The sequence below is a fragment of the Callionymus lyra genome, chromosome 17 (genome assembly GCF_982586985.1).
Source record: "Callionymus lyra chromosome 17, fCalLyr1.hap1.1, whole genome shotgun sequence".
In the NCBI taxonomy this organism is placed as follows: Eukaryota; Metazoa; Chordata; class Actinopteri; order Syngnathiformes; family Callionymidae; genus Callionymus; species Callionymus lyra.
Window position 1 is genome coordinate 20,568,314 of NC_141834.1, and position 13,018 is coordinate 20,581,331.

At 36.5% G+C, this 13,018-nt stretch overlaps 1 protein-coding gene across 2 annotated transcripts; it reads left to right on the forward strand.

Moving 5' to 3' along the window:
* Positions 1–10,844, forward strand: LOC148062970 (TBC1 domain family member 15). Of its 2 annotated transcripts, none has more exons than XM_087812983.1 (10): positions 1–299; positions 5,246–5,431; positions 5,501–5,613; positions 5,768–5,871; positions 6,434–6,501; positions 8,160–8,306; positions 8,413–8,503; positions 8,563–8,711; positions 10,337–10,484; positions 10,545–10,844. In XM_087812983.1, exons 1-10 carry the CDS (start codon positions 95–97, stop codon positions 10,711–10,713), a joined length of 1,380 nt encoding a protein of 459 aa, XP_087669109.1. In that variant the 5' UTR covers positions 1–94; the 3' UTR covers positions 10,714–10,844. The 2 variants fall into 2 exon arrangements, with proteins under 2 accessions (XP_087669109.1, XP_087669110.1); XM_087812984.1 differs by having other exon boundaries at positions 10,343–10,484.
* Positions 10,845–13,018: the final 2,174 nt, after the last annotated feature.

Genomic DNA, 13,018 nt, shown 5'->3' on the forward strand with positions numbered 1-13,018 from the left:
TGGTGGTTTTTCTCCGAGGGTTCGGCGGAACTGGTTCTGGGTCCGCGGCGCTCATGGAAGTCGCTTGAAAAAGGTTCCGAGGATTCGCGACGACATGCAGCCGCACATGGAGTCTCCGGGCCCCGCGAGCGCACGGGAGATGGAGCCGGGACCGGGCGCCGCTCAGCGGGAGGTCCAGAGGAGAGTCGCGGCCGTCAACGGTCCTGCTCAGGCGGACGCTCGCCTCTCGCTGCCCGGGGTCATGGACTCGGAGGGCCGGGTGGACGAGTCCCGGCTCCGGATGCACGTCTTTAAAAACGGTAACAAATTAATCCAAAAGTTGATTCGCTTCACATTTATTCTACGTTTGAAAATCTATAGATAAGTTACAAAAATATTCAACGTTATTAACGGTTTTATGACGCATTTCATTCATTTGATGTCAGTTTACACAGGAGGTCAAGTATAGCTACATTTCTGGACAACATTTAGGAACAAATTGGTAACAATAAAGTCAATAATGACATGTTCTGTGCTGTAGGATTAAAACAACATTATTTTAGAAAGGTTTAAGTATTTAATGAAAACGTATTAAAATGATAGAAAGGTTTAATTATTTAATACAAACGTATTAAAATTATAGAAAAGTTTAATTATTTAATCAAAACGTATTAAAATAAAAAGTGGTTTTATCAGTGTCGTCAGAAGATTGTGGAAACTTTTTAATTAGAAAATATAGTTCTATTAAAAGGTGGAAGTTTATTAGATTTTAAACAATTGCATTAAAATATTAAATCCAAATTTGCATTTTTTAAGCATTTAAATATGTTTTGAATAATGTAATTAAATTGTTTCTATATTTAAATGTTGTTTGAATCATTTAATTATTTATCCGTTGAAAGGTTGAATTTGTTTTTATTTTTAAACAATTGGATTAAAAATGTAATATTTTTAACAAAGTTAGTGTTAGCCAGTTTAGTTTCTATATTTAAATGTTGTTTACACTGAATAATTCAATTTAATAATTTTTAAACTAAATTTAAACTAATTAAACTAAATCTTTTAAATGCAATAAATCAAAAATATATTTTCTTTTTCTTTATTTATTACCTTTTAAATTCTAAATAAATGTATTTCACCAACAATATTGGATTTTTTTTAATTAAATATTTTTGGGTTGAAAACAAAACAAACAATAAAAATGATTCAAATTATGTCTTATTTATCTTCTTCTTCGTAGTTTTATTTTTTGTTGGTTTTCATCTTTTCTCCATGTCAGTCGTCTTCTTGTTTCATCTTCCTCTTCTTTGTCTTTCTCTTCTTTTTGTATGTTTTTCTTCTTTTTGTTTGTGTCTATCGTCATTTTTCTTGTTCATAGTCTTGTTCATTCATCTTCTTTTTCTTGATTCCTTTTCTTCTTCTTCCTAATGTTTGTAGTTTTTTCTACCTTTTTTCTGTGTTTGTAGTTTTCTTTCTGTTCATCTTCTTCTTGTCCTTCTTCCTTCTCTTCTTTGTTTTTGTCGTCTTCTTTTGTCCATGTCACTCGTCTTATTTCTCCTGTTCTTCTTCCTCTTCTCCTTCGTTTTTTGTTCGTATTCATCTTCTTTTTTTCGTGTCCATGTCGGTCCTCCTCTTGTTCCGTCTTTCTTCTTCTTTGTGTTCATTTCATTCGTGTCCATTTTTATTCTGTTCTCTTTCTGTTCTTCATGTTCCTTTCATCTTTTTCTCAGTGTCTGTCGTCTATTTTTTCATGGTCTTCCTTTTCTTCTTCATGTCTTTTGCCTTCTTTTGTTTACCTTGTCAGTTGTTTTCTTGTTTTGTCTTTTTCTTTTTCTATTCTTTCTTTCATGTTCCTTTTCCTCTTTCTTTCTGTGTCTTATTTATATTGTTGTTCTTTATATTTTTATTTTCATTCTTCCTTTTCAAGTCTATTTTTCGTGCATGTCAGTCGTCTTCTTGTTTCATCGTTTTTTCTTGTTCTTCTCCTTTGTTTTTTTTTTAGTTTGTTTTAGCCTTTTGTTCACGTTCTTCATGTTCCTTTCATCTTTTTCTCAGTGTCTGCCGTCTATTTTTTCATGGTCTTCCTTTTCTTCTTCATGTCTTTTGCCTTCTTTTGTTTACCTTGTCAGTTGTTTTCTTGTTTTGTCTTTTTCTTTTTCTATTCTTTCTTTCATGTTCCTTTTCCTCTTTCTTTCTGTGTCTTATTTATATTGTTGTTCTTCATATTTTTATTTTCATTCTTCCTTTTCAAGTCTATTTTTCGTGCATGTCAGTCGTCTTCTTGTTTCATCGTTTTTTCTTGTTCTTCTCCTTTGTTTTTTTTTTTAGTTTGTTTTAGCCTTTTGTTCACGTTCTTCATGTTCCTTTCATCTTTTTCTCAGTGTCTGCCGTCTATTTTTTCATGGTCTTCCTTTTCTTCTTCAAGTCTTTTGCCTTCTATTGTTTACTTTCTCAGTTGTTTTCTTGTTTTGTCTTTTTCTTTTTCTATTCTTTCTTTCATGTTCCTTTTCCTCTTTCTTTCTGTGTCTTATTTATATTGTTGTTCTTTATATTTTTATTTTCATTCTTCCTTTTCAAGTCTATTTTTCGTGCATGTCAGTCGTCTTCTTGTTTCATCTTTTTTCTTGTTCTTCTCCTTTGTTTTTTTTTTTAGTTTGTTTTAGCCTTTTGTTCACGTTCTTCATGTTCCTTTCATCTTTTTCTCAGTGTCTGCCGTCTATTTTTTCATGGTCTTCCTTTTCTTCTTCATGTCTTTTGCCTTCTTTTGTTTACCTTGTCAGTTGTTTTCTTGTTTTGTCTTTTTCTTTTTCTATTCCTTCTTTCATGTTCCTTTTCCTCTTTCTTTCTGTGTCTTATTTATATTGTTGTTCTTCATATTTTTATTTTCATTCTTCCTTTTCAAGTCTATTTTTCGTGCATGTCAGTCGTCTTCTTGTTTCATCTTTTTTCTTGTTCTTCTCCTTTGTTTTTTTTTTTGTTTGTTTTAGCCTTTTGTTCACGTTCTTCATGTTCCTTTCATCTTTTTCTCAGTGTCTGCCGTCTATTTTTTCATGGTCTTCCTTTTCTTCTTCAAGTCTTTTGCCTTCTATTGTTTGCTTTCTCAGTAGTTTTCTTGTTTTGTCTTTTTCTTCTTCTATTTTCAACATTTTAAAAGTTAACTCAAACCCTTCAATGTGTATTTAACACGAAAATAAGACTCGTTGTTATTTGAATGAAATCCACAAATGAGACCAAAGTTCATCTCTTGACACAATCAGTGATTATTTATTCAAATAATTGATCTAAAAAGCTGCGTCGGCACAAGAAACAAATCCTCTGGATTCCTTCGATGTTTCTCCTGCAACATTCCAGGAGAGCAACAGTCGAGTGACGTTAGGGTCACAGTCTGAGCCTCGAACCGTTCATGTGCTCGTCGGCCCGAGGCCTCAAGACAGAAAAAACCCACAAAAGCATCAACAGCTCGGAAACAAAACCTCCACTTGTTTTTAAAAAAAATCCAACGCGTCACGAGATCGATCGCAAATAAATCCTTTTCTTCAGAGAAACGTTCTCAGAAACTTCCGACCTTTCCTCACATTCCTGCCACGTTTGTCTTCCATCGTCGAGATCATGGATTTTCTTCTCAACACGACCGGCGGAGGGAAGGTCAAAGGTCACTCTAGCTAGGTCTCCGTCTGCTGAGTCTGATTTAGAGAGTCTTAGGAACTCGCTCGCACAACACACTTAGTGGACGTGAGGAAGAACAAGAACTTCCCGTTCATCGTCTTTTTGTTCATGTCTATCGACTTCTTGTTTGTTTTTGTGTTCGTATTCTTCTTTTTGTTTCTCTTCTTTATCTTCCCTTTGTTTGTGTCTGTCTTTTTTCTTTTTCATTTGTTGTCCTTTGTCCTCGTCCGTCCTCTTATTTCTCTTCTTCATCTTCTTCTTCGTTTTATTCTTTTTGTTCTCTTTTTCTCCATGTCAGTCTAATAACATCCTCCTCTTCTTTGTCTTTCTCTTCTTTTTGTACGTTTTTCTTCTTTTTGTGCATGTCTATCGTCTTTTTCTTGTTCATAGTCGTCTTTTAGTTTGTGTTCATCTTCTTCTTGCTGTTGTTCTTTATTGTCGTCTTTTTCTTCTTCTTCCTAAAGTTTGTCGTCTTCTTTTACTACCTTTGTTCTTTGTGTTTGTAGTTTTCTTTCTGTTCATCTTCTTCTTGTCCGTCTTCCTCTTCTTCGTTTTTTTCTTTTTGTTCGTATTCATCCTTCTTTTTCTGTCCATGTCAGTCCTCTTCTTGTTCTGTTTCTTCTTCTTTGTGTTCATTTCATCCGTCTACATTTTTATTCTGTTCTCTTTCTGTTCTTGCTCTTCATGTTCCTTTCATCTTTTTCTCAGTTTCTGTCGTCTATTTTTTCATGGTCTTCCTTTTCTTCTTCATGTCTTTTGCCTTCTTTTGTTTACCTTGTCACTGTTTTTCTTGTTTTGTCTTTTTCTTCTTTTATGTTTGTCTTCTTTGTGTTTTTCTTTTTGTGTATGTTCTTTCTCTCATCTTCCTTTTCCTCTTTTTGTCTGTTTCTTATTTCTATTCTTCTTCTTCATCTTCTTAACATCCTTCTTGTTCCGTCATTTTTTCTTGTTCTTCTTCTCCTTTGTTTTTTTTCTTTCGTGTTTGTCTTTTTCTTCACGTTCCTTTCATTTTTTCCTCTGTATCCTTCCTCTTATATCTCTTGTTTTCTTCTTCTTTTTGTAGATCTCGTCTTTTCGTGAGTGGTCTTCTTGTTTCTTCTTCCTTTTCTTTTTTGTTGTTGTTCTTATTTGTGTTTTTTTTCCTTGGTGTTTTTCTTTTTGTTTATGTTCTTTCTTTCCTTTTTCCTCTTTTTGTCCGTGTCTTATTTCTATTGTTCGTCTTCATCTTCTTCTCCGTATTTTCACTCTTATCTTTCGTTTTCATGTCTTCTTCTCGTCCATGTCAGTCGTCTTCTTGTTTCGTTGTTTCTTGTTCTTCTTTGTTTTCTTCGTCTTTTGGTTCAAGTTCTTTCCTCTTTTTGTCCATATCCTTCCTCTTGTATCTCTTCTTCATCTCTTGTTTCGTTTTCCTTTTTCTTTTTGGTTATTGTTCTTTTTTGTCTTCTCTTTACTTCCTGTTTATCGTTTTTTTTTGTTCATCTTCTTCTTCCACTTTTCTTTCTTCCACGTTAACGTTTGTGTTCTTTCGCTTGGTCTTCCTCTCGTGCTTTATGTTTCCTCCGTATTCACTCCTTTTTCCTCTTCTCCTCTCGTCCGTCAGGTGGTCTTCCTCCCTCTGAACGGGCGCTGGCGTGGCGCTTCCTGTTCGGGATGTACCCCTGCAGCTCCACGGCTCTGGAGCGCCCCCTACAGCAGGAGCAGATGTCCGTGCGTTACCACGCCATGAAGAGGAAGTGGCAGCAGTTCCTGCCCAACACCGTACGCCTACATCTCAACGGCACGGACGGTAAAGAACGCGACAAATCCACCCTTTAGTTTCCGGTCCCGACTCTTATTTTCTCACTTCCTGCGGCAGCCGAGCTGGCGGCGGCCGTGAGGTACTTCGACCAGAGGCAGGCGGAGGTTCAGCAGCAGGACCAGACCGAGGAGGTCCGAGACCGACTGGGCTTCCTGACGCTGCAGGCTCAGGTCAGCGGCGTCAAAATAAAAGCCGGTGTTTGCGTTCGGTTTTGTCTTTGTTTGGTTTGGCGGCGGCGTGTGTTCAGCGCTGACTCACCAGGATGTGAGCGAGTCCAACAGACGTGGCTCGTTTGTGAAAGTGATTTGAACGTCCCGTCAACAGATAGTGTTCGAGCGAGTCACGTTCGAGAGGGCGGAGCTGCAGGAGGCCGTTCGCATCATCGACAAGGACGTCCCGAGGACCAACAGAGACCTGAGCTTCTACCAGTGAGTGTGTTGACTCTGGGAGCGACAGTTATGCAAATGTTTCCTCAAACGCTCAATATAGAACGCTTGTTCGACAGGTTTACTAAAATAAAACAGGTTTACTAAATCAAGATAATAACACTAGTTAATAAATTAACCAAATTTAGATTAAAATTTAGTCGAAACATTAAGTTTTTTGTCTTCACCACTAGGTGATTATCTTTCATTTTATTTAATACGCTTTTATTCTTCTGTCATAAAGTACATTTAAATTGTATAGTAGTAGATGAAACGTAAATAAACATTACATTAAAATAGATAGAGTACACTAACAATAAATACAAATAATAAAGAAAACTGATAATAAAATAATATTAAAATGAGAAAATGATTAAAATAATGATGAATAATTCATAGACTCTAATTAAACGTTGTATTTGTCATTAAATAGCCTGACTATATTAGTAGATATTTCAAATCACAAATACTAAAAGTTATACTGCAATAAAAGTGTTCTTCATGTGTAGAGAATGAAAATTAGAAAATCTTTAAAAATAACTTTAATTTCATTGTTTGTCTCCAGGGAGGAAGGTTTGGGGAACCTGTTGGTGTTGAGGGACATCCTCATCACTTACGCTGCCTTTCATCCAGGTAACCATGGTAACGTTTACAGTGTTAGCCACTAGCTCAACTAGCAACGGTAACTTTTTAAAAGTTACCTTAGTTAAACTAGCAATGGTAATGTTACCACCCTACTACACAATCACAACACCAGAGTCAAGTACTCTAAAATACTACACATATATCCTTGTTACTACACTATCACAACACCAGAGTCAAGTACTCTAAAATACTACACATATATACTTGTTACTACACTATCACAACACCAGAGTCAAGTACTCTAAAATACTACACATATATACTTGTTACTACACTATCACAACACCAGAGTCAAGTACTCTAAAATACTACACATATATACTTGTTACTACACAATCACAACACCAGAGTCAAGTACTCTAAAATACTACACATATATCCTTGTTACTACACTATCACAACACCAGAGTCAAGTACTCTAAAATACTACACATATATACTTGTTACTACACTATCACAACACCAGAGTCAAGTACTCTAAAATACTACACATATATACTTGTTACTACACTATCACAACACCAGAGTCAAGTACTGGACAATAATACACATATATACTTGTTACTACACTATCACAACACCAGAGTCAAGTACTCTAAAATACTACACATATATACTTGTTACTACACAATCACAACACCAGAGTCAAGTACTCTAAAATACTACACATATATACTTGTTACTACACTATCACAACACCAGAGTCAAGTACTGGACAATAATACACATATATACTTGTTACTACACTATCACAACACCAGAGTCAAGTACTGGACAATACTACACATATATACTTGTTACTGCACTATCACAACACCAGAGTCAAGTACTGGACAATACTACACATATATACTTGTTACTACACTATCACAACACCAGAGTCAAGTACTCGACAATACTACACATATATACTTGTTACTACACAATCACAACACCAGAGTCAAGTACTCTAAAATACTACACATATATCCTTGTTACTACACTATCACAACACCAGAGTCAAGTACTCAACAATACTACACATATATACTTGTTACTACACAATCACAACACCAGAGTCAAGTACTGGACAATACTACACATATATACTTGTTACTACACTATCACAACACCAGAGTCAAGTACTCAACAATACTACACATATATACTTGTTACTACACTATCACAACACCAGAGTCAAGTACTCCACAATACTACACATACATACTTGTTACTACACTATCACAACACCAGAGTCAAGTACTGGACAATACTAAACATATATACTTGTTACTACAGTATCACAACACCAGAATCAAGTACTCCACAGTACTACACATATATCCTTGTTACTACACTATCACAACACCAGAGTCACATACTGGACAATACTACACATATATACTTGTTACTACACTATCACAACACCAGAGTCAAGTACTCGACAATACTACACATATATACTCGTTACTACACTATCACAACACCAGAGTCAAGAACTCGACAATACTACACATATATACTTGTTACTACACTATCACAACACTAGAGTCAAGTACTGGACAATACTACACATGTATACTTGTTACTACACTATCACAACACCAGAGTCAAGTACTCAACAATACTACACATATAACCTTGTGACGTCGTATGTTTGTTGTCAGAGGTCAGCTACGCTCAGGGAATGAATGACCTGTGCAGCCGCTTCCTGGAGGTCCTGGACTCTGAGGTCGACACCTTCTGGAGTTTTTCCTGCTACATGGAGAAATTCTCCAAAGACTTCCGAGCGGACGGTCTGCACAGAAAAATAGGTGAGAAACACCGACATCTAGTGGCGAAGTCTTGGAACTTCAACAAGAATCTGTTTTTCAAAAGTAAAAATAAACTGGGTTGATAAAAGTAGTTCCTGTTTGTCAGAACTGGAGGCTGCTCTGTTGAAGGAGTTGGACCCGCAACTCTATGATCATCTGGTGACTGACAGCATGGAGAGCTTCACCTTCTGCCACAGGTACTTTGTGTAGTTCAAGTTGTCGCAGGTTTTCGGTGAACATGTGTTTGTTCCTGCAGGTGGTTGTTGCTGGGCTTCCAGAGAGAGTTCGCCTACAGCGACGCGCTTCGCTTGTTCGAGATCCTCAGCTGCGATCACCTGGAGCTCATCTCTCAACAAGTGGACCGAGCTCGGTACCAGGAGCGTCTTGCTCAGCAGCACTGCGTCGGTGCGACCCTGAACTCATGCACTCATATTTTCATTTATTTTCATTTCTTTGATTACCTAATATCTGTTTGAACTAATAATCACAAGATTAAGTGACTTTTTAATTTATTCTTCTGTTTTTTTTTCTCCATTGTTAAATACTTTTATTTTTAAATTACATTGTCCTTATGTATTTTTAATTTATATGATTTTCATTTATGTTTTGATATATTTTCATTAGTATTTCTTAAAAAAATAATTCCTAAATATACAGTATTTGACCACTTTATCTCCTTCTACAATTCTTTTGTGATATTAAAAGTTTCGAACTAGCTAAACTAGCAGCGGTAACACTTACAGTGTTAGCCACTAGCTAAACTAGCAACAATAACATTTACAGTGTTAGCCACTCGCTAAACTAGCAACGGTAACGTTAACAGTGTTAGCCACTGGCTAAACTAGCAATGGTAATGTTTACAGTGTTAGCCACTAGCTAAACTAGCAACGGTAACGTTAACAGTGTTAGCCACTGGCTAAACTAGCAATGGTAATGTTTACAGTGTTAGCCACTAGTAAACTAGCAATTTACATTTACAGTGTAAGCAACCAACTAAACTAGCAACGGTAAAGTTTACAGTGTAAGCCACTAGCTAAACTAGCAAAGGTAACACTTACAGTGTTAGCCACTAGCTAAACTAGGAACGGTAAAGTTTACAGTGTTAGCCACTAGCTAAACTAGCAACGGTAACGCTTACAGTGTTAGCCACTAGCTAAACTAGCAACGGTAACACTTACAGTGTTAGCCACTAGCTAAACTAGCAACGGTAACGTTAACAGTGTTAGCCACTGGCTAAACTAGCAATGGTAATGTTTACAGTGTTAGCCACTAGTAAACTAGCAATTTACATTTACAGTGTAAGCAACCAACTAAACTAGCAACGGTAAAGTTTACAGTGTAAGCCACTAGCTAAACTAGCAAAGGTAACACTTACAGTGTTAGCCACTAGCTAAACTAGGAACGGTAAAGTTTACAGTGTTAGCCACTAGCTAAACTAGCAACGGTAACGCTTACAGTGTTAGCCACTAGCTAAACTAGCAAAGGTGACGTTTACAGTGTTAGCCACTGGCTAAACTAGCAACGGTAACATTTGCAGTGTTAGCCACTAGCTAAACTAGCAACGGTGACGTTTACAGTGTAAGCCACTAGCTAAACTAGCAACGGTAACATTTGCAGTGTTAGCCACTAGCTAAACTAGCAACGGTGACGTTTACAGTGTAAGCCACTAGCTAAACTAGCAACGGTAACATTTGCAGTGTTAGCCACTAGCTAAACTAGCAACGGTGACGTTTACAGTGTAAGCCACTAGCTAAACTAGCAACGGTAACATTTACAGTGTTAGCCACTAGCTAAACTAGCAACGCTAACATTTACAGTGTTTTACTGTTGTTTATGTTTTATTAAAGAAGATAATTCAATAGAAAACAAAAGATAACATCAACTTTGACCTTCAGATATTTTTTTCTAAATTAAGAAAACATTTTAATCGTTAATGTTATTTGTGCTCACACATTTTATATTAATACACATTTTAATTTTACCTCTAAAGATTTCCGTTCCCATGATTGACGTTGTTTTCATCATCTAAGTCGCAGATGACGAGTCAGAACCAGAACTCCAGGCCGTCAACGTCGACTTCACCTTCGAGCTGTTTATCTGCGCCGCGATCCTGCTGGAGAACCGAGAGAATCTCCTCCAGTGTGGAGACGAGGTCCAGCTCATCCAGTTCACCTCCAGGTCGGTTCCTGCTCTGAGTCTCAAGGTGGTCTTCATGTTCTTACCACGTCCCTGCTGCAGCCTGCAGGGAACCCTGGACCTGAACGACACGCTGAAGAAAGCCGAGCAACATTTCTACAACTACTGTAAAAGCTGTGCCTGGGACAACTGGAGCGTTCACTGCGGATCACAGAAGAGTCAAGAAGAAGACTTTTTTTATCTCCTGCGAAGTTTATTCCTTTTAAAGTAATCTGGATTTATTGATGATGAAAAGTTATTTTCTCTTTGAGCTGGAATCACTGCTGCTACCTTCAGTACTGTATCGTTGACACTATTTATTAAAAAGACGTTTTACACAAACAAACAAAAAAAGCTGCAAAACGTACGTTTTAAAAGATTGTTTCTGGCTCCCCCCAGTGTCAGAACCGTGTAACTGCAACGTCATAGCCACACCAGACATATTCTCACATTATCGACACCAGAGAGTTTATTCTTAAGAATGTACTACCATAATATTACTACCACTTGTTAGACTAGAAGAGAGATATTGTATTACATTAATATTCTCCATTTTCGATCTCAAAAATCAAGTTACAAGCATCAAAATATTAGTTTTCAAGCGTTGAATCTCTCGGTGAAGGTTATGCAATAAGACCCCCCCCCCCCCCTCATGTGTGAGGATCTGCTGTGACTCAACCTATGAAGTTATATTTACGACAGTTGACTGTGTCAACAACTTCTGTGGAACCAGATTAAGCGTTTTTTCGCTCTCGTAGCAAGAACACAGAGCTATGAGAAGAACACACATGTTAGCCTTGAGTTGTAAATGTCAAGAAGAGTACTTTTAACTTTTTATGATACTGTCTTTGTTTTCATCGTTTAGTTTGTCATCTGTAGCGTTAAGAAAACTTTTTAGAAAAAAAAAAAAATGTGGTTGTGATATACTGTAGTAACAAGTATATGTGTAGTATTGTCCAGTACTTGACTCTGGTTTTGTGATTGTGTAGTAACAAGTATATATGTGTAGTATTGTCCAGTACTTGACTCCGGTGTTGTGATAGTGTAGTAACAAGTATATATGTGTAGTATTGTCCAGTACTTGACTCTGGTGTTGTGATTGTGTAGTAACAAGTATATATGTGTAGTATTGTCCAGTACTTGACTCCGGTGTTGTGATAGTGTAGTAACAAGGATATATTTTTAGTATTTTCGAGTACTTGACTCTGGTGTTGTGATAGTGTAGTAACAAGGATATATGTGTAGTATTGTCCAGTACTTGACTCTGGTGTTGTGATAGTGTAGTAACAAGTATATATGTGTAGTATTGTCCAGTACTTGACTCTGGTGTTGTGATTGTGTAGTAACAAGTATATATGTGTAGTATTGTCCAGTACTTGACTCCGGTGTTGTGATAGTGTAGTAACAAGTATACATGTGTAGTATTGTCCAGTACTTGACTCCGGTGTTGTGATAGTGTAGTAACAAGGATATATTTGTAGTATTGTCCAGTACTTGACTCTGGTTTTGTGATAGTGTAGTAACAAGTATATATGTGTAGTATTGTCCAGTACTTGACTCTGGTGTTGTAGTATTTACAGACCACATGACTCTTGACGAAGTCGTAACTACTTTCATTCGTTTTCAAACCAAAATATGTCCAAACATCAGCTTTAAAAACTGCTGGACTCACTGTATCCTCTCGTCCTCAGTCATCTCCGGTATTGTTCATTTTCAACTGTGTATTGTTTTGTTGTTCAAGAGCTTTGTGAACATGGTCTGCGAAAAGGTGCTTTACAAATATAAATTACTCACTTACTTTAGCTGCAGAGGACGTCATGACTGCTGCCATCTAGAGGACGGAAGTTTAATTTTCAACACAAATATGAATTTGTTTTATAATTAAAAAATACAGTGCTGTTAAATATCGATATTGTATCGCAAATCTTTTTCAATATTAAATACACACATAAAATATATAAAATATACAATTTAAGTCTCTTGGGCATAAATTCTCGTACAAAATTAGAAGCTAAAATATTAATACAGAATGATCATTATTCATTATTTGACTAGAAAAGTAACATACTTGATATTTTAACTAGAATGAAAGTATTCTTGAAAGATATTCTTCCTTTGACCATGCAGGATATAATCACTGCTGCCATCCAGCGGCCAGAAGTTCAATTGCAACAACAAAAAAAATCAACAAACCGTAAATATTTGCATTTTAATTATACATTTCAAAATCGAATTATTCTGTTGATTATCGATCGTATTGTTAAAGAAAATTGTAATATTTCATTTTGTCGATATTTTCTTAAACCCATTCCTAGTTAAAGTTAGTTAAACCGTAGACGACCAACAAGACATGTTTGGAATTTAATACACAAGGCAAAGGTCTACGATGAAGCAGCACGACTCGCTTCTGTGATCCACTGCACCTGTGATGAAAACAGCAAGACAACATTGATAGACTTTAATCTTTTGAAATTCTGATCTCATAAAACGAAACTGTGTCTCGTCATCTTCAGCAGGTCGACGCAGGTTTTTCGTTC

Coding starts and splice junctions, on each gene's coding strand:
- LOC148062970 (XM_087812983.1), top strand. CDS start 95: ATGCAGCCGCACATGGAGTCTCCGGGCCCCGCGAGCGCACGGGAGATG. Junction 5,614..5,767: donor TCCTGACGCTGCAGGCTCAG/GTCAGCGGCGTC, acceptor TCCCGTCAACAG/ATAGTGTTCGAGCGAGTCAC. Junction 8,504..8,562: donor AGCTTCACCTTCTGCCACAG/GTACTTTGTGTA, acceptor TTGTTCCTGCAG/GTGGTTGTTGCTGGGCTTCC.